General features: G+C 35.2%; 2 protein-coding genes and 1 long non-coding RNA gene across 17 annotated transcripts in view; 2 read left to right on the plus strand and 1 right to left on the minus strand.

Annotated features, from left to right (window-relative positions):
* The window catches only part of LOC127158254 (polymeric immunoglobulin receptor), an 88811-nt gene that overhangs the window by 29823 nt on the left and 36159 nt on the right, over positions 1-22829 (plus strand). For 3 of the 13 annotated variants that reach the window (XM_051101411.1, XM_051101420.1, XM_051101413.1), the window contains exons 6-10: positions 10476-10778; positions 10863-11162; positions 21164-21217; positions 21373-21414; positions 22632-22685. In XM_051101411.1, the coding sequence (XP_050957368.1) occupies positions 10476-10778; positions 10863-11162; positions 21164-21217; positions 21373-21414; positions 22632-22685 (753 nt within the window). Of the gene's footprint in view, positions 1-10475; positions 10779-10862; positions 11163-19721; positions 20025-20108; positions 20409-21163; positions 21218-21372; positions 21415-22631; positions 22686-22829 lie in introns of all 13 variants that reach the window. The other 10 variants (XM_051101424.1, XM_051101423.1, XM_051101422.1 and 7 more) reach the window with 6 other exon arrangements.
* LOC127158263 (uncharacterized) overlaps positions 1-22829 on the minus strand; it is a 31466-nt gene that overhangs the window by 8008 nt on the left and 629 nt on the right. The window contains exon 2 of the long non-coding RNA XR_007826105.1: positions 19537-20392. This is a non-coding gene — a long non-coding RNA (uncharacterized LOC127158263). The remainder of the gene's footprint in view (positions 1-19536; positions 20393-22829) is intronic.
* LOC127158258 (polymeric immunoglobulin receptor-like) overlaps positions 18270-22829 on the plus strand; it is a 40474-nt gene continuing 35914 nt past the window's right edge. For 2 of the 3 annotated variants that reach the window (XM_051101430.1, XM_051101433.1), the window contains exon 1: positions 18270-18450. The gene's annotated coding sequence lies outside the window, so the exon portion shown is untranslated. Of the gene's footprint in view, positions 18451-18540; positions 18856-22829 lie in introns of all 3 variants that reach the window. The other variant, XM_051101429.1, reaches the window with a different exon arrangement.

The following is a 22829-nucleotide window of genomic DNA, read 5'->3' on the forward strand; positions in this document are numbered from 1 at the left end:
CATATATATATTCATATTATTATTTTTCATCTGATTTTAGCTGACAATTTTAAAATTTAATCCATTTGTTTGTATTATCTTGTGCATGGTTTTATTATTATTACTATTATTACTTTCTTATAATACTTATTATTTTATTTGTTTATTTTTTAGACACACAGGGCAATGAAGAACAGTGAGACTGCTAGACATTTAGACAGTGGAGCTTGTGATTATTTTGATTACACTTAATAGAAACATTTGCATTTTTATAAAAGGTCATTATATCTGGTTTCAGACTATAGCAATGCCATTATGTCAGCCAAAAACAAATCAAATTAACCAGAGCCAGAAATTTTCAGAGTCACAAAATCTGTATATATGATATACAGTGTTGTAGAAAGATATATTTAAATGTACAATATTGTGTTTAAAAATAAATAAATAAATGAATTGTGATAGTTACTTTTTATTAATAGTAATGCTTTGAGTTACTTCTGTGTTACTTTTCTCTGTGTCTGTGTTACTGGTCTTGCTTGTTTGTTTTTAATATAAAAAATTATATTGTTGGCAAATGTAAAAGTCCTTTAACACAAAGTGAAATGAATAAGCCTCAGGCTGGAAAGAAATGTGAATTCATGTCTGTACAGTAGAGGGCAGCAAAATAATTCATCATTACACTGCTCTGTCCATCAAACGCCATTTGTACCTTTTGTTTGAGATTATTTTACCTGTAAAATAAAATAAAAAATAAAAAAAAAAAAAAAAAGGTAGTTATTCTGCTTATTACGTTGCAAACAGTTGATCATTTTGATGGTATTTAATCATATTATCCTAATAATAAACACACTGGTTTGTAGTGCAAAAAGTTGTACCCTTTACTGCACTGTTATTAATCACGTCATTTACCAAAAGCAGCTAAAGAATCAGACAGAGGGAGAGAGAGAGAGAGAGAGAGAGAATTGAATTTGAAACGTAACTTTGAAACGTAAATCTTTTAAAAACAATTTTTCCAATCAAAAACAGCTACCCAACTAAAACACTCACGATTTTACAAAGCAAAAATTAAATCATTATCATAAATCATACAAAGAGCTCCATTACAACACCAAATCTTCTCAAAGGTAAACAAATCATTCATTTTTAATAAAATTTGTAATCAATTAATATTCTCGATTTCACCAAAGTTAAAAAAAATCTCAGTAATGTTTTGACAAGGTTTTTGTTCAGTTTTCTTCCTTCTACTTACATATATTGCCATTTTTGCCTGACCAATAATAAAATTCAGCAACTGACAAATATATTTCTTTTTTTGACTGTAATTAAACCCCCAAATAAACATCCTCTCAGAAAAAGATTAATTAAAATCATGAAAAATTCCTTTTACAAAATCAAAGAAAGATATTAACCTAGAACATTGTACAAACATGTGAAAATTTGTTTCTCTTTGAAAACCAAAAGGACAATCATCATTGACTTCCACATTCAAAACAGAAACAAAATAATTAACAGCTAAAATCCCATGAAGTATCCTCCATTGCAAGTCACCAACTTTTTTTGATAATGGCGGTTTATATATAATTCTCCATTCAGGCTTTACATTCTCATCTAAACCAAAGAAAAGTCTCCACGGTGTATCTAATTTCCCAGCAAGATGATTCTTGTTAAAAACAATCACACAAACTCTATACAATAAATTCCCTTTAGAAGATAATAAGTCCAACCACTTTGAGCTCCACATTTTAAAAAAGAAAACCTTTAAATTCATCCAACTTTGGTGAAAGCATTAGACAAGGAAAGAAATCTTTTTCATCAGGCACAGATACTCCAGAATAAAAGTCCTTTATCATTTGGCTCTCTTCTACTGTAAAAGTAGATTTCAAAGTTGTTAAAAAGAGGGAGACCAATCTAATTGATCTGGTGCCTAAAAATGAGCCACCATTTTTACATTATTCGAATCCTGTCCAGCTAAATCCAGTAATTATCTTAGAATAACCACTTTTGATTCCTTAAATTTAAAGCCCCAATTAAAAAAAACTGTTGTTGTCAGTAACATCAAAATGTGCTCCCAGTATTAAAGGTTCTTCTAGAAGCCAGTACAGTGAGTATGGGCTTTCAGATTTCTGAATGTGAAACAAACTCCAAACTTTAAAAAGACTCTTATAAAAAGATGGAAGAACAGACAAGTCCATTTGTAAAGGGTTTAGTAGAAAGAGATGTTTGTCTAATCCCAAACCTCCATAATTTTGCAAAATAATATGGGCAACTGCTCTCCAACTCACATTTACTGCACCGTCTAGAAGTCTCTGCAAAAACTGTAACCGAAACGCAGCCGTTCTACTTTGGAGATGAATCAGTCCTTGTCCTCCTTCTTCTTTTGGTAGATAAAGAATTTTCTGTCTTGGTTTCAAGTCTGCTGTCCTCTCAAATTCATCGTAAGTTTTTAGATGGTGATGTTTGGCAGTGATTAGACTGCAATATAATTGCACTATGAAGGGCAGGCATTATAGCAAATGTAAGAAATATATGATAAACGTGTGACTATATTCTGCAAGATCCAAACACACACAGCGACTGCACATTTAAAAGCAATTTTATAAAAACAAAAACCAACGTTGCTTATAATTAGCAATAATCAGCCACAGCTGATTTAGAACAGTGACGTAATCAAAACAAAGACCAATCAAGAACAGAGGTGTGGTCAAGATCAAAGCCAATAGATGTGTTCGACTTAACGCAGAGCAGCTCGATCACATTCTGACTTGAAGCAGTGCATGCCGGTTAGAAATTTTGTCCGACTTGAGGTGGCGCCGACACCTCGTGACTGTCACGTGTGGCATCAAAGCACCGCGATAGCGATTCGAGAGCGGCGACTGACTCAGCGGCACAGTTTCTTCAATAAAAGTATTTTTACTGTAGACGCAATGTTATATTGAGTCAGATTTATCATAAAACACTGGTAAAAGCATATATAACCCCTATATATATATATATATATATAACAAACGCTTTTGAAAAGTCGGCGTATTTGATAAATATTGCATTTAATTCACTTCTTCTTTGATCAAGCATGCAAACACCGCGAGAGCTTCACTAACGAGAGTAAAAAGTGTCCGACTTGACGCCTCCGTTTTCAACTCCGCCCCCGACTGTTCTCAGCTACTCTCGTTGATCACCGTCTGTATCCATAGATGAGGTCGAACACACCTAATAACACAACATTCAAGAATGGTTGTGACTGCAGGCCCGTGTTGCGGTTTAACTGGTGACCGTGTTATCTGGTGACCAACTTCCTGGTTCAGGTCCTCCGCACCAGATGTGATGGGACGACAGTGGCAGATTCGCCGATTCTGAAAGCACAAACTGACCTGATATTAAGCTGTCTAATAAACCCACACTTGCTCATAACATGATTTTGGTATTCTTGTAAAGATTACAAATTATTGGTATGATGGCCCGTAGCGGCAGAAATAATAATAAAAAAAGCTTGTTTGGCATGGGTTGCGAACAAGCACAAAATGCAGTTATACTGTGAAACAACATTAACGAATGCATTGAACTATCGAACTGTGCTGATTCAGCTACGGATTTCGAGATTCAAGTAGGATTTTATTCTCGGAAAATATACCAGTGTTAACATGTGACCTGTGTTTACTTGTTATTAAAACTAATATTAAAGCAAAAGTATTTTACATTTTATGGTTTGTGATGTTAAAGTACCTTCAACGGAGTCTCAGACAACTGTAAATTTGTGGCTACTGTGGTTTCGTTAAACTTTGTTTACTATAGTAAAAACATGGTACATTTTCTTCAGAGACTAGCTGATGTCTCCTTTAATTAATATAAAAACTTGACGTTATTTCCATGTTGTTTTGCCATTTTTCTCGTAGAAATACTTAAGAAACTTGTGATTTGACTTCTTGATTGTTGTGAATGACATTTAACATTAAATTCTAGTTGAAACACCGCTTAGAAATGTTATAAACATGTTAACTTGTTTGCGTTCAATAGGTGGTATTTTATTCGATTATAACAGTATTTTTTTTTTTCGTATGATTAAACAGTGTGATCATTTAGCCTACATGTCGACTGCGAGTACTTGAATATATTCACCAACAGAAAACAACGTTTATGTCATACTTTCAGAATTATTCTGCTAGTGAACACAAGTCACAATGTAACATGTTAAGTGCAGCATTAATTTGCAAGTTAACACGTTTATAAAGTAACATTTCTAAGCAGCGTTTAACTAGAATTTAACGTTATACATCATTCACTACAATCAAGAAATCAAATGACAAGTTTCCAAAGTATTTCTACGAGAAAAACGGCAAAACAACGTGGAAATAATGTCAAGTTTTTATATTAATTAAAGGAGACATCAGCTGGTCTCTGAAGAAAATGTACCATGTTTTTACTATAGTAAACAAAATTTAACAAAACCACAGTAACCACAAATTTACAGTTGTCTGAGACTCCGTTGAAGGTACTTTAACATCATAAACCATAAAATGTAATATACTTTTGCTTTAATATTAGTTTTAATAACAAGTAAACACAGGTCACATGTTAACACTGGTATATTTTCTTGATTCAGCCCGTTGCATAATCATGCCGAGAATAAAATCCTACTTGAATCTCGAAATCCGTAGCTGAATCAGCACAGTTCGATAGTTCAATGCGTTCGTTAATGTCGTCTCACAGTAAAGCTGCATTTTGTGCTTGTTCGCAACCCATGCCAAACAAGCTTTTTTATTATTATTATTATTTCCGCCGCTACGGGCCATCATACCAATAATTTGTAATCTTTACAAGAATACCAAAATCATGTAATGAGCAAGTGTTCGTTTATTAGACAGCTTAATATCACGTCAGTTTGTGCTTTCAGAATCGGCGAATCTGCCACTGTCGTTCCATCACATCTGGTGCGAAGGACCTGAACCAGGAAGTTGGTCACCAGATAACACGGTCACCAGTTAAACCGCAACACCGGTCCCCACATTGTCAAAAATGTCAGGTTTTGCTATCCTTGTGGGGACATTTGGTCCCCACAATGTAGCAAGAACAATGTTTTTAGTTATGGTAAAGACCAAAGATATATTTTTTACTTACCCACACGGCAAACAACTTCTTTTTTTTTTTTAGCGGTTAGCAAACAATACAAATTATCTTCTTATCGTTGCTTCTTCCTGTTTCAAAATGAATTAATGTGATGTATTTGGACACAGGGGTGGTTTATGACGTCGTGCTTGGCTGTGGATGGGGTTGAGTGTGCACCACAGGCTGCAGTGAGACGCTCCTCACTCTGTCCATGTACGGCCATTTGTACCTGGTGTTTTAGATTTCCGGTATTGGTTGCTCTCAGCTATTTTTCCTGTTAAAAATCAAAAACAAGAAACAGGTTGTAAACTGTTGATCATTATCATGGTATTTAATTCTATTATCCCAATCATAAACACACTGGCTTGTAGAGCAAAAAGTAATAATGTAAACGAGTTTTATGGTGACTGTACAACTGATATTATCATTACAAAAGAAATGTTTGTGTTTTTAATTATTTTCTTAACAATTACAGCAGATACAAACAAGTTGATGTGTAACACAATGTAAACGTTTAATATGTGACAAGAACATGGTTGCATGAGGCTGTGTGTGATTTCCTCTGTATCAGAAATTAAAGGATGTGGGACCCACAAATAGGTTGTAATAAATAAGATACAACTGATGACATGTCAGAACAATGCAGGATGTGTCTCAAACTACTTCTAGGCCTTTCCTACATCCAGTGCACATAAAATACCCACAATGCACCTACTTGAAATGTTGTCACTCACAACAGTTTTTCTGTGATTCTGTGATGAATGCAGGATGATGCATTTAAACCCTTCAAACTACTGCACCATATGTTTTGATATTAATATACCAATGTGTCATCTGTGTTTTGTGTATTTACAGCATGTTTCTCTGAATATCTTTCACACATATGTCAACACTCATCAGCTCTGTCTGCAGTGTGTCTGGGAGGAATCTTGATATAGAATAAGGAAGCAAAAATGTGAGAAAGACTGACAGAGGATGCGTGTGTGCTTATAAAGATCATTTGCATTTGACAGACACTTTTATCCAAAGGGAATTACATTGCATTCACAATATTTAGTCAGTTCTTGCTTTCCCTGGATTTTGAGTGGATCTGGTTGTGTCTGAATATAACGGAGACTGGCGTCAATCTGGAATGAAGACCACCGTCATCATCATCATCATCACCATCACCATCATCATCACTCTCTGTGTGATCTCAGGTCAGTCCTTTATTGGCAATTTTGTAAATTATATTATATTATATTATATTACATTGAGAATATATAATAACCCAGAGTAGTGTTGGGTTCGAGTCCACCTAAGTTGAGTCCGAGACAAGTCTGAGTCGGACTCAAGTCTGAGTCCCAAAGGGCCGAGTCCGTGTCGAAGGAAACACTACTGTTTGTCAGTATCTTAACATTGTTTTAACCCAGGGGTGCCCAAAATCAGTCCTGGAGGGCTGGTGACCTACAGAGTTTAGCTCCAGCCCCAATTAGTCACACCTGAACCAGCTAATCAAACTCTTAATCTAGGCATACTAGGCAGAAACCCCCTGGCAGGTGTGTTAAGACAAGTTGGAGCTAAACCAAGGACCAGGACCAAGTTTGGGCACCCCTGATTTTAACCTGTACAACTGGAAAAACGCAATGTCAATTAAAATGTAAGAAAAGGAAACCTCTAGTGGATCTTGCCATTTTGATTTTTGATTTCACATCATCTCAAAATTAGTGTCCATGCTCTGCTTAGCAAACTTAAAGTCATGTGACAGAAGTTTTGGCTGACTTATGCTAACATATTTCAGAGTGAAACCGGTTTTAGAATTTGATAAATTATAGGGTGGGACTTGACTTTATTCATTGATATAGTAAATGTATCAGTTCAAAGGTATCTTGATGAATGGGACCTTAACCCTTTAACTGTCACTCCCATTTTTGAATACAGACATAAATATGCACTATCCAGACTTAAATTTTTATAATTCATGAATGAAAACATTTTGTAATATGATTTTGATGTACATTTTCTGTGGTAATGCAATGTCTGATTTTAAAATGCCTTTCAAAGGATGAATTTTGAGATTTTAGGTTTTGAACTGATATATGATTTCTAAAGTGTGATAGAAAAAAGGCAATGAAGAAAGTCTTTTGTAGGTCAGAACTCATGTTATGATGTAGATTTTTTAAGTTACACTCTTGACACATATTAATCTATTACTTTTCCTGCATGCTTTGTAACACAAAATATGGTAAAATATCTATTTAGGAGTCAGAGACCTTTCCGACAATGTATAGTTTGTCATGAATGGATTAGGATTTATTTGTAAGTAAAACATTCTCAAGCTTACTGAAGACAAGTAAACAGTCCAAGTAGGCCAATTACTTACAAACAAAAGGATAAATGAATATATTAATCAAAAATACACATTAAATAATATTTTTAAAGATAGTATAGTTTTATATATATATATATATATATATATATATATATATAGGTCTATCTAAAGGCTATTAAAAAAGAAAGTGACAACGTATTGTCAACTATGGTGACCCATAGTCGAAATTGGTCCTCTGCATTTAACCCATCACGAGTGCACACACACAGCAGTGAGAAGTGAACACACACGCACTCTTGCATTTGTGGTTTACGGGGACTCTCCATAGGCGTAATGGTTTTTATACTGTACAAACCGTATTTTCTATCGCCCTACACCTAAACCTAGTCCTCACAGGAGACTGTGCAAACTTTTTGAATTTCATAAAACACTGTTTAGTATGATTTTTAAGCCTTTTGTTTTATGGGGACACAGGAAGTGTCCTCATAAACCATGTTTACGTTGTAGTACCCATGTCATTATACACATTTGTGTCCTCATAAACCATATATACCAGAACACACACACACTGTGAACACACACCAGGAGCAGTGGGCAGCCATTGCTCCAGCGCCCGGGGACCAATTGGGGGTTCAGTGCCTTGCTCAAGGACACTTCAGTAATGGTATTGAAGGTGGAAAGAGCGCTGTTTATTCACAATCCCCACCTTCAATTCCTGCTGGTGCGGGAATCGAACCAGCGACCTTCGGGTTACATGACCATTAGGCAATGACTGCCCCTACAGAAACAGACTTCAGACATTTCTTGAAGTAATAAATGTTAAAATAAAACATTTCAAAATCTTCACTGTATACATTAAAGATAATTCTTATTACAGTTAATAAGTGATTCGGTCAAGAACAGTGAGTGATTTTCTCTTTTTCTTTTGTTGTTTGATTATTGTTTGTCGTGGTCGGCGGCTGCAGGTTTACGTTGCTGTCGCTTTAAGATCTGATGCACAGATTAAATATTTTGACGCATCAGTATTTCTACCAGCTGTTCAGGTTTACTTAAGACAAAACCGACTTCATTTAGGCAAGGCAAGGCAAGTTTATTTATATAGCACATTTCATACACAGAGGTAATTCAAAGTGCTTTACATAAAAGGAAGTAGAATAATCATAAAAATAATAATAAAAACAATAATCACAAAAAAGGAAGTAGAACCATCATAAAAATGATCACAACAATAAAACAAAAAAATGGACAATGTAAAAACGGATTGATATAATAATATAAAAATTGATTTAAAATAAATTTAAGACAGTAGTAGTAGTAGTAGTAGTAGTAGTAGTAGTAATAATAAGAATAATAATAATATAGCCTACTTGCCTAAGACCTGATGTCAATATCATGACATCCTGTCTGACAGTCAGAAAGATCATTTTAATGTGACCATCAGAGACATTTCTACAGCAGACAGTGGAGTTTATTTATGTGGAGTGGAGAGACACAGATCAGATGATCAACCTTCAGAAACATCAATTACTCACATCACCTTCATTAAAGAGATTCATCTGAATGTTTCTATTGAGTTTAAATGATTTTTACTAATAGAAAAAAAAAAAAAAATTACAATGTAAATCTCTCTTGACTCTTAATAAAGTAATAAATCTATAAATAAATCTTGTCTTGCAGGTCAAATAACTTCAGTTCAGGTTGAGGCCTACATCAGTAAATCAGTCTTCATCACGTGTAAATTTCCACAAAAATTCAAAGAAAACAAGAAATTCATCCAGAAAGATTCATCACTGAAGATCCCTGTTGATGAACAGAATCAATGGGTCCATCATGATAAAGTGCACATGTATGATGATACCAGTGGAGGAGCTTTGAAGGTTTTTATCAGTGATTTAACTGCAGCTGATGAAGCGACGTACAAGTGTGGAGTGAATATCAATAATGATGAAGATCTGATCACTGAGATCAAACTGACAGTCAAACAAGGTAAAGAGCTTCTTTTGGACACTTTCTAGCACTGAAAATAAGAAGAAAAAAAAAGATTTAGATTTTTAATATTATTTATTAAGGAGTGTAGGTTCTGTTATTGTCAGTCTTATTTTTTCCTTCTTCATCTGCTATTGAGTCTGGCGGCCCATAGAACCAGTTACAGACAAATGATAAAAATTTGTCACAGATTGAGGACAGTCTGAACATTAACCTTAGAGTCTGTAACTCAACACAAGCTGCACCAACTGTCTGCTCTCATCGTTGTTTTCCTCCCATTTTTAATGTACCAAAAACCTACTTATTCAAACTTGTCCTCGACAGTTTGTCCCATTCACACATAATAGCTCAGATCATTGTGAGACCATGCTGGCTAAAATTAATGAAAGACCCTTGCTTTTTGATAGACCCAACTGCTCTTGTATAACAAAATTAACAAAAAGCATGCCAAAATGGAGGTGAAGCGCTATTTCTGCAAAGATTTACGATATGAGGACAAAACTTGATACCTGTTATTATGTCATTATAAGCTTGACCTGAGAGTTTGTTCACCATATTGGCAAAGATACAGAAATAAAAGAGATTTAGAGCAGCATAGCATGTTAAACAACACTTAATTATTCCATGTTGGACAGTAACAATGAAGGGGAAAAAGTTTTTGATATTATATGATGTGCATTGTTTTTGTGTGTGTAGATCATCAATTTAATACATCAAGCAAATCAGCTGCTGTTATTGGTGAAAGTGTGAAACTCACCTGTAATTACCCTGAGAAACACAAGACCATCAAACACATCTGCAAAGAGAACAACAAGAAGATCTGTCAAAACATCAGTTCATCAGAGAAGAAGCGCTTTGAGTTTTCTGACAGTACAGCAGGAGTTTTTACAGTGATCATCAGTAATGTGAGCTGGAGAGATGCTGGAGTTTACTGGTGTGGAGCAGAAACCAAACACAAACATGTGACTTCTGTTTCTCTCACCAATAAACATGAACTAACATTAACCAGTATGTACAGTAATCATAAACCATACAGTTCAATAATATATACATTTATTTTACAGTGTATAAATACGTCTCCATTCTCTTTGACTATTAGTGCCTCCAGTGGTCGGACGTGAAGGAGATTCAGCTGAGATCAAATGCCCTTATGATGAAAAATATGCAAAAGAAATAAAACATCTGTGCAAAGGAAAGTGTTTCACTCAAGATGCTCAAAATCTCATTCAATCAGATGAAGATCATGTTAAAAACCCAAAGGTTTCAATAAAGGACGACACTGAACTCAATCTCTTCACTGTGATCATGACTGAGCTGAAAGCAGAGGATGCTGGGAAATACTGGTGTGCAGTGAAAGACGTGTTTAATCTTCCCATTGAGCTCATGATCGTCATGAAGGACGGTGAGGCTGTTTATTTGGGATTAATCTCAATGTTTCTGATCATTTTGTTCTCAAACTCCTCATATTTAATGTTGTGTTGTTCAGTGATCACTCATGAGGCGTCTGTCGGAGGATCAGCGTCCATCAGCTGTAAATACATCAGGAATCAAAATCAGGGTTTTTTCTGTAGAGGAGATCAGATCAATATCTGCGTCAGAGACGGAGTTCGTGTTTCATCAAATAACAGGATAAACGGCAGATTCTCTCTGACTGATGAAACCTCTGCTGGAGTCTTTACTGTGAACATCAGCAATCTGACAGCAGAGGATTCTGGGAAATACTGGTGTGCAGAGGAGAATTCTGGGTCCTTCATATTCACTGAAGTTCATCTACATGTGAACGGAGGTAAATAAACCTTTTTTAACAATAAATTAAAAAAGACCTTTCTTCAGACAAACACAAAAGAGAGAATTTTATTTATTTATTTAGGCAGAGTAAATAATGACTTTACAAATACAAATTCCTTTTTAAGGAAAGTTTCTGTAATTTTCCATACTTAATTTTTTTAACAAGTGATTTACCTGTGTTTTCCATTAGACATTGCAGTGTTTATTGTTTTAAGGTTGAAGAAAATGTCAGTAAACCTAATGGGCAATATCATGACAGAAAATTACTAAAAACTTAAAATTACAAAAACTTTTCCAGGTTTTAACAGTGTGATAATCTTTTGGGAGAATCGTCCCTCTGCCCCACTGTTCAACCATGATTGTGTATTTTCAGAAATGATGACATCTGACACGAGAAAAAAAAAAAAAAAAAAAAAAAAAAAAAAACAAAATACATCCTAGGACAAAGAAAAGCCTCAGTTTCAACTGAAAGACATGATGTGATAAATGTGATTGTTGAATGCACAATCTGTACAAATTATTGTTTTTTTTTTTTTTTAGAAATGACCTCATCTGACACCAAAAAGGAAACGATACAGGAAACTAAAAAGCCTGGTAAGATCCACCAACTCTTTTTCTCATTGCTATAAAGCTCTTATGTTCTTTCACATATTCAAAAGGATTTGACATTGGTGAAGCCAAACATCACCCTTTCTCTGTTTTGATATCCAAGAATACACTAAATATGAATATTCACTTATCACAATATGGAGTTCTGAGGAGGAAAAAAAGTGAAAAAAAAAAAATCGATATATAAAATTAAAAAAAAAAGGTAGGCCTTACTGTAATTATTACTCACCTTATTTCTCAGTCACAATCCCTTTGTGTGATTTCAGGTTTTTCTGTGATAGTTGTGGGTTTGATCCTGCTGGCTCTGGTTATAGTGTTAATCTTATTCACACTCAAACACAACAAACATGGTGAGACACACAAATACACACAACTGCATGTTTAATAAATCAGAGTTTGTCTCCATCTGCTGGTCAGAAATACACATGCAGTTAAAGTCTCATTTCCTCAATTTCAGATGTTTTTTTTTTTTTGTTCACACAGACATTGTTTCATCAACAGACAGAGGACAGAGAGGAGATCACGAAATGGTGAGTTTCAAAACTGTAATTTACATCTCAATATGTGAAATATCTAAGTTGATATATATATATGCTGTACTTCATGTGCTGGAGATTTCACTTCTTACAGGCTCAAGAACAGATTCAAGACACCAGACGCCAATCAGAAACAGATCCTGAATCAGCTCCTCTTTATTCGACAGTTCAGTTACCCACAAACCCCTCTGATTCACAGAATCCACTTTATTCAACAGTTCAGTTACCCACAATCCCCTCTGATTCACAGAATCCACTTTATTCAACAGTTCAGTTACCCACAATCCCCTCTGATTCACAGGATCCACTTTATTCATCAGTTCAGTTACCCACAATCCCCTCTGATTCACAGAATACACTTTATTCAACAGTTCAGTTACCCACAATCCCCTCTGATTCACAGAATACACTTTATTCAACAGTTCAGTTACCCACAATCCCCTCTGATTCACAGGATCCACTTTATTCAACAGTTCAGTTACCCACAATCCCCTCTGATTCACAGAAGCATGAAGATTCTCTCAGCGACGCTACAGTCAAATTCAGTAATGAGGAGAATTGCTGTGATTACACGCCAAAATAATATTACCACTAGCTTTTTGTTTTATACACAACTAGAATTGTGCAGCTGCATTGATGAACGACTGAGCCACTGTAATCATTATTCAGTTCAAGTTATTGAAGTTATCGAGCAGCTGGAGACAACGACAGGTCACTGTGAAAGAAGCTGAAATGATTGTGACTGAAGAAAACATAGACTTCTATTTGAAATGTTGGCGTGAAATGTCACATACCCATTTTCCAGGTCACTGTCCACTTACATCAACGGCAAAATCTGACTACTGATGCATTGGAAGGTTATTTAGTGCCGTGATGAACATCACAATGTCACTTGTTTGTTATAATTAGAGGATTTGCAAGCTTGTGTAACTCAGCACTGAACAAAACTCCAGTGTTTTGAGCAGTGAGTGGACACTTGAACTGAAACACCTCTGATTGGCCACTGCGTTCATTAAATCAGCAAATATGTCTGTGATTGGCTGCATTTCTCAATGCTGTAAAAACACAGTGTGAATATAAACCCTAAAAGCTCTCCTGAGCACAAACACAAATATGCACTAGATCGTTCGCTAAATCTATTTTGTCAATATCTTACTTTTGAGCCTTGACTGAGGCTGCTTTTGCTATAGCATCCAAGTAGAACCAGGACTGCTTCAGAATAATGTCACTGAGTTCATTTTTGAAGTTGTGTGAAGAATACACAGAGCTCGCCTCATTGCAGGATTGGCTGAACCTCACATCAAGGGTGCACATGTAAGGTTTACAGAACCTCAGACACTTTGATCTTTTGAGATGGACAATACACACACACAGTGTATTAAGATATAGACATCTGTTTCCACATCTCACTGAGAGAAGATGTGAGAAAAGTCCCTTTCCACCTACTCCTTCCATCCACTTCCCCTCACCCATCTCCTCTCACTCAGCTCACTTAGACTGGTCAATAGCATAATATACTGTTCTACATGAATACAAGTGATATCCATAGCCATGTTTAGTATCATTTGAACTGTCACTGTGTGTCTGGTACAATGGTCTCATTCTCACAAGAAGTAAACTAAAAGGTAAACAGATCCTAAGAGTTCAGAGATATATTGCTCACTGTTGAGGGTGTACTATTTCCCAGTGTCTTTCATGCAAATTACCATCTGTCCCTAAAAGGTGCAAACGATCAAGTCTCCATTTCGGGGGATGTCTGTCTGGGTCTGAAGTACTTAAAGAAGTGTAGCAAGATGATCAGGGCGCTTTCTGAATGAGCCCATGGTAAGAAGTGTGTTGACACACTTCATACTATGTATTTGTCTCAGGTCAGGTATGCATCTTACTCCTAAATTCATCTTGGAGATTACTTGTATTGATTTGATATCTTTGAATTGGCTGTATAATTGGCATAATACATATTTGCCTGACTGCTAATAAATTGTTACATTTGATTCTCTTCTTATTTACTCTGTAATTATTGACTTTAGTAGATTACGATGTATCCTTGTTACCGCATTTCCTGCATCAGGTTAGTAACGGACTAAAATTCAGTTGAGATGGAGCATAGGGCACATCAACTGTATCTTTAGAGATTCGCCTGACACTTTTTTATTAGTTCAAGTGTACTTAGACTGTAAGGGCTAAAAGGGAATTTCCGTTTAGGTCAACTAAAAGTTGTTCGACCAACCTAAATAGGGTAAGCCTGGCCTCTGTTTACTGTAATATTACTCTATAACTCAAGTGTACATGGGAGACAATGGCATGACCAAACCAAAGCTATTATCGGAGAAGTAATGTTGGTCAGCTTATATCTATAGTAGTGGTCATGACCTCTGACTAGAGATAATGTTGCTTTATTCAAGTGTGTACAGATCTATGGGGACTAAATAAAAGTACTTTTAGAATGAGCAAGTATAGGGGTGGACATCTAAAGTGTTAGTCAATTCCCCTCTAGAAATTTTACATTCCCAGAACGTTCTTAGAACGTCCCTACTGGTGTCAAGGACGTCCCCATAACATTCTGAGACGGTCACGATGTGGAGTTCTTTAAAGGTTTGGGGGATGTTTAGAGGACCATATTTTATTTGGAAATGTGACGTCCCCCAAACCTTGTCAGAACGTCCACGCTGGTGTCAAGGACGTCACCTAGCAACGTTCCCTGGACGTTCCAAGACGGTCGCGATGTATAGTTCTTTAAAGGTTTGGGGGACGTTATTTGGAAGACCTTCACAGAACATTCAGGACATTCTTGGGACGTTTAGTGGACCATATTTTATTTGAAAATGTGACATTCCCAAAATGTTCCTGGAACGTCCACACTGGTGTCAAGGACGTCACCTATTAATGTTCCCAGGACGTTCTGAGACGGTCATGATGTGGAGTTTTTTAAAGGGTTAGGGGATGTTATTTGGAGGACATTCACAGAACATTCAGGACGTTAATGGTTCGGATCTATATTTTGTAACTTGAGCCAATGAAAAATAAATAATTTGCACTAAACAATATTTCTATGAAAACTATTTTATTAAACCTGGCATGAAAGTATATTTTTCTTGTTGAAGAAAGTCAATTAATTTAAATTCTAGTTTTGATCTAAATAAAAAGATGTAGATTTAATCAAAACAAAATTTCCCATTTAAGAAATAAGATTATAAATTATTTAGAATTACTGCAACTGACATCCAGTCACAGACGAAATCAACTGAAATAAAAGACATTAAATCTCTTAAGATCTCAGCAAAGGAGGATTAAACAACTCCACAAACAGTTTGACTTTATTTGTAGTATTTATTTTCATCAACAACATAAAATTACTTTTACAATCATAGGCTCAGATTCTGGATGAGATCAGCATGCCAGGCCAGTACATGACTACATTATCGTTAATAACCAACCAACACTACCTGATCATGCTTTCTTTTGGCTGTTTTATCATAACAAATGTGTTTTGCAAACACAGAGTTGCAACAACCACAGAAAAGTTAATATTAAAAAGTCAAGGGTCAAGAGCCCAACTAAAGCACACAATGACCACATTAATGGTGACTTCAAACAAACCATTCAACATCTAAATCTCTGTTCTCAATAAAAACTTTTTTAGACATATGACAGAAATGAAGTCAAACTGGTTAGTAATGAGTGAAGCTGCTGATGCTGTTTGTGGAGTTGTTTAACCCTCCTCTGCTGAGATTTTGAGAGATTTAATCTTTCAGTTGATTTTATCTAAGGCTGTGACTGGAAGTCAGTTGTAGTAATTATACATTGTTTTAATAAATTATTTCTTAAATGGGAATTTTTGTTTTGATTAAATCTATATCTTTTTGTTTAGATCAAAACTAGAATTTAAATTAATTGACAAGAAAAATATACTTTCGTGCCAGGTTTTATAAAATAATTTTCATATCAATTTTGTTTAGTGCAAATTATTTATTTTTTATTGGCTCAAGTTATAAAATACAGATGTAAACCATTACCCTAAATTTGTTTAATTGGATGAATGAAAACATTTTTTTTTTAATCTAATTTTTTTCATTGGATAAATGAAAACATTTTTTCAGTGTGTTAATGTCCTAAATGTTCTCTTTGTAACGTTGTTATGTGACCACAGAATAACCAATATAGAACGTCCTCCTAAAGTCGTATTGTGAACGTTATTATATGACTAAAAGAGGACCATGTGAGAACGTTCTGTTAATGTCCCAAATGTCATCTTTGTAATGTTCTTATGTGACCAAAAAATAACCAAAATGGAACGTCCCCCTAAAGTCGTATAACGAACATTGAGTACCAGCACTTTCGTAACCAAAAGAGGGGGTTTTAGGAACGTCTCCAATGTTCTGTAAAGGTTAGGGACATTCGTCACCTTTAGAGAATTTTTAGGGAACGTTGCGCAAGGTTGCGAGAACGTCTCCTCCTACGTGGGTAATATCCAAGACTGATGAGAATGTGACCGTAAGGTACGCTAACGGCCGGAGCGATATCTTTGAGCAACATGAGCACCCGAATGAACGAGTACAATAACATTAAAGAGTAAATAGAATCATTAAATGTCTAGATTAATTATCCTATGAAGGATCTATAATGATTGGCATTCTAACCTATATTCGAGGTCGAGATAAAATGGAGTCAGATTTGAATTTAACCAAAATTAAATAACTTTGCACACTGAAAAGACCAAACATGCAAGAAACCTACGGCCACCATTGGATACCTCTATTGGGCCAATTGCGCAGACCTTACACACAGCAGCTGAAAAGGGAGCACTCACAATCACCCTTCTGAAAACCAAAATGATGAATGGGACACCCTATGGTCTCGTGAACTTAACAGACACACACAACTCTGCAAGACCACAAATGCACATAAAGTGTGGCATTTGGGACAGGGCCAATCATTCTGTTTTTGCCTCTATGAAGCCCCTCCTTCCAAAATATGCTCAATATGCTCTGATTGGTTGGTTGGACCAGTGTATTTTGATTGGTCAAGCGTTTCAAGCGTGTCTGGGCAAATGTCACGCCCCCTTCCACAACCACAAGTTTCTAGACTCTGGGCTTGTCCAAATACCCATACTCGCAGTCTTTGCACTTGAGAGCATGTGCTCACAACAGGAAGTGTGCAAGACTGTCCTAGGTTTTAAAAACAGCAAAGTGCAGTGCACTTAATGCGTATATTACATAAAAATTTTATTGGTGCAAAGATAAACATGTTAATTTTGTACATCATTTACAACTGTTTTTATCACTTAATTAGCAGCACCACAAATACTAAACTGTGTTGTCTGTTATAGAGACTACTGAACAGACAAGTTTATTTTAGAATGCAAAGTATTGAAAACAATAATGAAGCTCTGAAAACACTTGCATTTTTACAACATATAAGTGCGTCCCATCAGCTAATGAAAAATTCTTCACACTTCACACACACTTGAACACTTAGATCAATTACAGGAAATATGTTGTGTAAGTCAACAAAGCACTCAAGTGAAAAGACCACAAGTGTGGGCATTTGGACAATGACTCTACTAACATAACTTAACCAGGGCCGTCCCTATATTTTGCATATGCCTGGGTTAGAGTTATTTAAATGGTGAATACGGTGACATGTTTGTTCCTGGAAGAAAACTCAAGACTACAATCAAAGCAGAAATAATGCTTAATGATATAGAGAATAACTCCCTTTTAACTCCCTTTGGAGTGACTTTACATGCTGATAAACATTACACACTAAAAAAAAAAAAAAGTTGAAAACATAAAACAAGCAGAAAACAGGTCATCTTAAATGTACCATGTGCCATCTTCTTTGTGTGTGTTTACACAGTATGTTTCTCATGTTCACACACATCACCACACTCACACTGTAGCAGTGCAGCTGGGTGTAACTGTTATTGAAATTAAGGAAGCAGAAATGTGAGAGAGACAGATAGAAGATGCGTGTGCTTGTAATAACAACCTATACTGCATTTAAGGTTGACATTTTATCAGTTCTTGCTTTTTCTGGATTGTGATCTAATTTGTTTTTTCTCTAAATATCTGTGAGACTGAAGTCATTTGGGAATGAGGGCTGCAATCATCATCTTCATCACTCTCTGCCTGATCTCAGGTCAGTTATTTACTGTTACTCTGGGTCAAATTTTATATTATATTATACTTATTTTATATGACCAAGATCAAATAAACTTGTGTTTGTCAGGTCAGGTACTTTGTTTCAGAGTGATTGGTTGCGCTGGAGGGAGTGTAATGTTCAAGTGCATGAGCACAAAACATATGAAGTCTTATGATCAGTATAAAGGAAAGTATTTCTGCAGAGACAGAGACTGTACAACAGGAATCAGTACTGAGATTCAGCGCCAATGGGTTAATAATTGGAGATTCAATCTGTATGATGATGAAAACAGCAGATTCTTCACAGTGTTTATCAGGAACCTCAGCAGAGAGGATGATGAGACATATACATGTGGAAACAATCAGAAATGGAGTCATGATGTTACATTAGTGGTGAACAGAAGTACGTATGATACTTTATAATCACATTTAATAATGTATTTGTATTATAATAATAGTAATAGGTGCACTAGAGAAAAATCAGTTATTGATTAAATTCATAAATCAGTGTTGAAACTGCCTCACTGCATTATAATGATTCACAGCAGTAACAACAATGATTTATAATTTGAGCTGACTGAAATGTCAGTTATATTTGTGATATCCATTTTTTTTTCTAGACATATCCCTTGTAGGATAAACATTTTTAACCATGTTAATGTAAATATGACATTTTATGTGTCAAACAGAGATATTGACACAGAGACAAAAGTTCCCCAGTGCACTTTTAATAATACTAAAAATATTTTAAGATTTCAGTGAATGATTCAATGATTTGTTGAAATCATTTTCAGACTCTTCTTCTTGTGGGACGTTTGTTATTCGACTGCATATATTGGGCAAACAATCACTTTCCACTGTAAATATGATCATAAGTTTAAAACACACACCAAAGTCTTCTACAGACTGAACGTTGGTCCTGTCCATGTGCTGAACAGCTCACAATCATCACAATCATCTGAGGAGAAGTTCATCCTGTCTGACAGTCAGAAAGATCATTTTAATGTGACCATCAGAGACATTTCTACAGCAGACAGTGGAGTTTATTTATGTGGAGTGGAGAGACACGAATCAGATGAACAACCTTCAGAAACATCAAATACTCACATCACCTTCATTAAAGAGATTCATCTGAATGTTCAGAGTGAGTTTAGTTTCATTTTGATGATAAAATCTTTACGGCTCTAAATAAAAAATGCAAATCCCTCCTGACTGTAAATAATGCAATAAATCTACAAATAAATTATCTCTATTCTCTTTGACTATTAGTGCCTCCAGTGGTCGGACGTGAAGGAGATTCAGCTGAGATCAAATGCCCTTATGATGAAAAACATTCAACAGAAAAAACTTGTCTGCGCAGTGGAAAGTGTTTCCCTAAAGATGCTCAAAATATCATTCAATCAGATGAAAATCATGTTAAAAACCCAAAAATTTCAGTAAAGGAAGACACTGAACTCAATCTCTTCACTGTGACCATGACTGATCTGAGAGCAGAGGATGCTGGGAAATACTGGTGTGCAGTGAAAGACGTGTTTAATCTTCCCATTGAGCTCATGATCATCATGAAGGACGGTGAGGCTGTTTATTTGGGATTAATCTCAATGTTTCTGATCATTTTGTTCTCAAACTCCTCATATTTAATGTTGTGTTGTTCAGTGATCACTCATGAGGCGTCTGTCGGAGGATCAGCGTCCATCAGCTGTAAATACATCAGGAATCAAAATCAGGGTTTTTTCTGTAGAGGAGATCAGATCAATATCTGCGTCAGAGACGGAGTTCGTGTTTCATCAAATAACAGGATAAACGGCAGATTCTCTCTGACTGATGAAACCTCTGCTGGAGTCTTTACTGTGAACATCAGCAATCTGACAGCAGAGGATTCTGGGAAATACTGGTGTGCAGAGGAGAATTCTGGGTCCTTCATACTCACTGAAGTTCAGCTACATGTGAAAGGAGGTAAAACAGTCATTAAGGGGATCATTTAACAAGAAATTAAAAAAGATCTTTCTTCAGATGAACACAAAAGAGAATTTATTATTATTATTATTATTTTTTTTTTTTATTAATGAAAATTAGTGCTGTTTGTTTGGTTGAACATCTTGAGGGAAAGTAAATAATGACTTTACAAATACAAATTCCTTTTAGAAAAGCTTCCGTAATTTTCCATATTGATTTTTTTTTTAACAAGTGTTTTACCTGTATTTTCCATTAGACACTGCATTGTTTATTGTTTTAAGGTTGAAGAAAATGTTTGTAAACTTAACAATGTCATGACAGAAAATTGCAGCAACTTTTCCAGGTTTTGACAGTGTGATAATGGTGAACTGTCCCGTTAAAGTAACGTGCCTGACGTGTGTGTGATGTTTTCACACCAGCTGAAAACCACAGACAACAGCAGCAAAAACCCTTGTTTTTAGTAAAACTGTCTGTTTCATTTCTGTTTTAGTTTTTTAGTTTAGTGAAGTCCATTGTACAGAAGTTTTCTTCAAACAATCACATTTTGTGTTTCAAAAAAGATCTGATTAGATTGTGACTCTTATATTAGATACAAATCTGTTCCTCTAATTCAAGGGTTCTTCGACTCCCCACAAGATCCATTTTCCTGCAGAGTTTAACTCCAACCTTGATCAAACTCACAGGAAAATGGATCTCGTGGGTCAGAGTAGAGACCCTCTGCTCCAATTTATTCAACCATGATTGTGTATTTTCAGAAATGACGACATCTGACACCAAAAGTAAAACGTCTCAGGACAAAGAAAAGTCTGGTAAGTCTGGTCCTCAGTTTGAACTGAAAGATATACTATCATAAATGTGATTGTTGGATGTACAATGTGTATGAATTATTGTTATTTATTGCTGTTTATTGTTGAATTATTGTTTTTTTTTTTTTGTTTTTTTTGTTTGTTTGCTTTTTGTTTAGAAATGACCTCATCTGACCCCAAAAAGAAAACTAAAAAGCCTGGTAAGATCCACAAACTCTTTTTCTCTTTAATGCTTTAAAGCTCTTCTGTTCTTGCACATATTCAGAAGGGTTTGACACTGGTGAAGCCAAACATCATCCCTTCTCTGAATATACTAAGTATCAACATGCACAAGTTGTTTTCTTTAAATAATAATTAGGGATGTGACGAGATCTCACGAGATCCGATGTGTCTAGAGAGACCACGTATTGTCGCTGCCCATGTTAATGAATCAGAGGGTCGGGGTAAATGTGAACACAGAAAGAGTCTTTTCAACCACATTATAATCATTATTTCTGTGTTATAGACATTTAAATTATAGAAGTACTGGGATAAAAGTTTATAGTTTGGGTATAAACACTTATTGTCTACAGTAGCGATCAAAACGAAAGTATTTTAACACATGTATCTATTGTAACACTTTCCTCTTCTGCCAGGAGGTGGCGACAACTGCCCGTTTAAAACATGTCATTGAATCATTCATTCAGGAGATTTCAATAGTCAAAGCAAGTCTTAATAAGAAATACACTGACTCCTTCACTAAATGTTTTTTTTTTTTTTTTTTTTTTTTGTTTAAATGAATATATGTATTTAAAAGACTTAAGCAATGAACAGTTTGTCAGAACCACTAGTAAATTATGTAATTTTGTTTAGTTTTCTAATCTCTTTTTTTCTCCAGAATTGTCAGAAAATCATGGTCTCCAATTTAATAAAAACAACAAGGATTCTCAGTTTATTCAGAATCATGAAGCTCTTGTTTAAATGTTGTTTATTTCTGCATATATTTCATTAAAATTGAAGTATAATTTCATAAAGTTCAAAATGCACCTTCATTTTTTTTTTTTTTTTTTTTGCATTTTGTGTTTTTCAGTTGAATAAAAGACTATTTTCCCTATATATTTCATCATTGAGGATTTCTTAAGAAAAGTTTAAAAATCTCGTCTCGTCTCGTTCTCATGAACCCAGTCTCGTGTCTCGTCTCGTCTCGTGGGATTAGTGTCTCGTCACACCCCTAAAAATAATAGATGTTGATCCGCTGGTTCCTCACACAGTATCATACAGCTTAGTCTTTAAATGAGTACTGTCTTCTATCAGAAAATTTCCCTCGAACAATCAAATTTTGTGTGTCACAGGAAATCAAAGTCAATAATGACAAAATTCATTCCTCTAATTTGTTTAGTGCTCAGTTTCACCATCAGTGCTCTGTGTGCATTTTCAGAAATGACAACATTTGACACCAAAACAGAAACATCTCAGGATAAAGAAAAGCCTGGTAAGTTTGAGTTGGAAGTGATATTTAGAAAAATACTGAATTTCGAATGCACAACATGTACAACATGTAAGAATTACAGTGATATCCAAGTATATGCCAAATATATAAATAATGATTTTTTTTCATTTATTTATTTAACCATTT

Source organism: Labeo rohita, unplaced genomic scaffold, assembly GCF_022985175.1.
Source record: "Labeo rohita strain BAU-BD-2019 unplaced genomic scaffold, IGBB_LRoh.1.0 scaffold_142, whole genome shotgun sequence".
NCBI lineage: Eukaryota > Metazoa > Chordata > Actinopteri > Cypriniformes > Cyprinidae > Labeo > Labeo rohita.